The 1,959-nt window shown below is 51.0% G+C and overlaps 1 protein-coding gene across 2 annotated transcripts in view; it reads right to left on the reverse strand.

Moving 5' to 3' along the window:
- Positions 1-1,959, reverse strand: part of ZBTB40 (zinc finger and BTB domain containing 40) — a 92,213-nt gene that overhangs the window by 10,753 nt on the left and 79,501 nt on the right. For both annotated transcript variants that reach the window (XM_006145165.3, XM_006145164.3), the window contains exon 13: positions 538-702. In XM_006145165.3, coding sequence (XP_006145227.1) covers positions 538-702 — 165 coding nt within the window. The remainder of the gene's footprint in view (positions 1-537; positions 703-1,959) is intronic.

The raw sequence follows: 1,959 nt of genomic DNA on the forward strand, positions 1-1,959 counted from the left end.
AGAAGGAAGAGGAGGAGAAGGAGATGGAAGAGGAGGTGGAGGAGGAGGAGATGGAGGAGGAGAAGGAAGAGGAGGAGAAGGAGATGGAGGAGGAGGTGGAGGAGGAGGAGAGGGAGGAGGAGGAGAGGGAGGAGGAGAATGAAGAGGAGGAGGAGGAGGAGATGGAGATAGAGGAGGAGGGTGGGACAGAGCATAGAAGCTTGGTGAACTCCTAGAAGTATGCCCATGCTCTGTGAGCCTATCAGATACGGAGGCTTTCTCCTTCAAATATATCCTGCCTCTGCCAGCCAAACAGAGCCCAAGTAGGTTAAAAAGGAAGATGAAGAGCCAGCCTGGATAGGGAGGAATAAGCATCACATGGTGCTGTGTTGAAATGGGGTCCCTGTAGTAAGACTAAGGGACCCTGGGTCTGGCAGGAGGACAGGGAGGAGACACGAGCGCCCCTTTCCAGGGGTGGCACTTCCATTACACACATTACGCGCTTTCCCAGCGCCAGGCCTGATGCCGAGTGCTTGAATCCCTGACCTCGGCACTTACTGTGGAAGGTGTGCAGGTGGATGGAGAGGCCATTGGCTTGACGGAAGCCCTTGCCACAGTCTCTGCAGACATAGGGCTTGTCCCCGGTGTGGGTCCTCACATGGCGGGACAGCTCGATGGACTGGGCGAACACAGCATCGCAGTACTGGCATGCATACATTTTCCCTGCAAACAGACGTGAGCTCATCAGAGCCAGCACTGAACTTTCACAGCATTCCTACGGACAAAGTCACATTCCAAGGCATGTACCAGGGAAACACCGCCTTGGAGATGACACTGAAACGTCAGGTAATCGGGACCAGCAGGTGGCATAGTGGTTGAGGTGCTAGACTCCCACATGGCCTACCACTGTTCGAGTCCTGGACCTGGTGGTTTGCTTTCTCCCACTGGCGAATGCATGTGCCCTATAGCAAATTAAATAATAATAAATGAAATAAAATAAATAATTCCAAAAACATGTTTTTAAAAAGTATCAGGTAATCTCTGACAATGGGTAAGAAGAGGTCTGAGTCTCTCACGTGGCACCTCACAGACACTGCTGACAACACAGAGCGTTTGAGAATGGCCAGCCGGAGGAGTAAGGACAGAGTTGCCATCACACAAGAGAACTCGTCTGTTCGTCAGACTACCACAAGTGTGGAAGAGCTCACTCTACTCCCCGCACCTAGAAACAGGAGAATTTTGGCTGCCATACAACATATGTAGAGTGGGTCCGCAACTGCATTCAATGAGATTCATGCATTCAGAGAACAGTGAAAGCCTTCTGCCAGTGACCTGCTATAAAGCTATTACATATCCTTGGTTTCTCACTTTTTTCATGCATATAATGAGAATGTAATGACCAGATTGCCAAAGACGGTTAGAAAACACAGGTAAAGAGCAAGCCTGGGCATCCGGCATTTGTAAGAAATGCTAGAACCTCTACACACCCTTATATGCCAATCAGTGAACTGAGGCTCAGGGCCCCTGCAGATCCTAGGGCCTGCTGTTTCGACTAGAGCAGTCAGCCTCATTTTCATTTTTTCACATATCGGGCTTTGAAATAAGATTGTCATAAAAAAGGATTTTTTGAACCTAGAGTTAAGATTACGGACAAGCCCAGGGCTCAGTCCTGACCTTTTTCTCTACCCTCACCTTCTGGACGGCCTTATCTCAGAGCCTACGTGCCATCTGCACACCAACGCTTGCCTCTCAGCTCTCACCCTTCCGCAGGGCTCTGGACAGTCCATTCCCTGCCACGCCGCCTCTCCCTGGGGAAGTCTATTGGCTCTCGCCACTCACACCCAAAGCAAGGCTCCGGATGCTGTTTCCGCCACCTCTGCAGTCCGCCTACCCACACACAGGCACTCCGATTGCTGTGTCAGTGAACAGCGGCATCATTCACTTAGATGCTCATGCCCCAAACCCCAAGCCTCCCTTAAT

This window comes from Tupaia chinensis, unplaced genomic scaffold (assembly GCF_000334495.1).
Source record: "Tupaia chinensis unplaced genomic scaffold, TupChi_1.0 Scaffold000146_1, whole genome shotgun sequence".
NCBI lineage: Eukaryota > Metazoa > Chordata > Mammalia > Scandentia > Tupaiidae > Tupaia > Tupaia belangeri.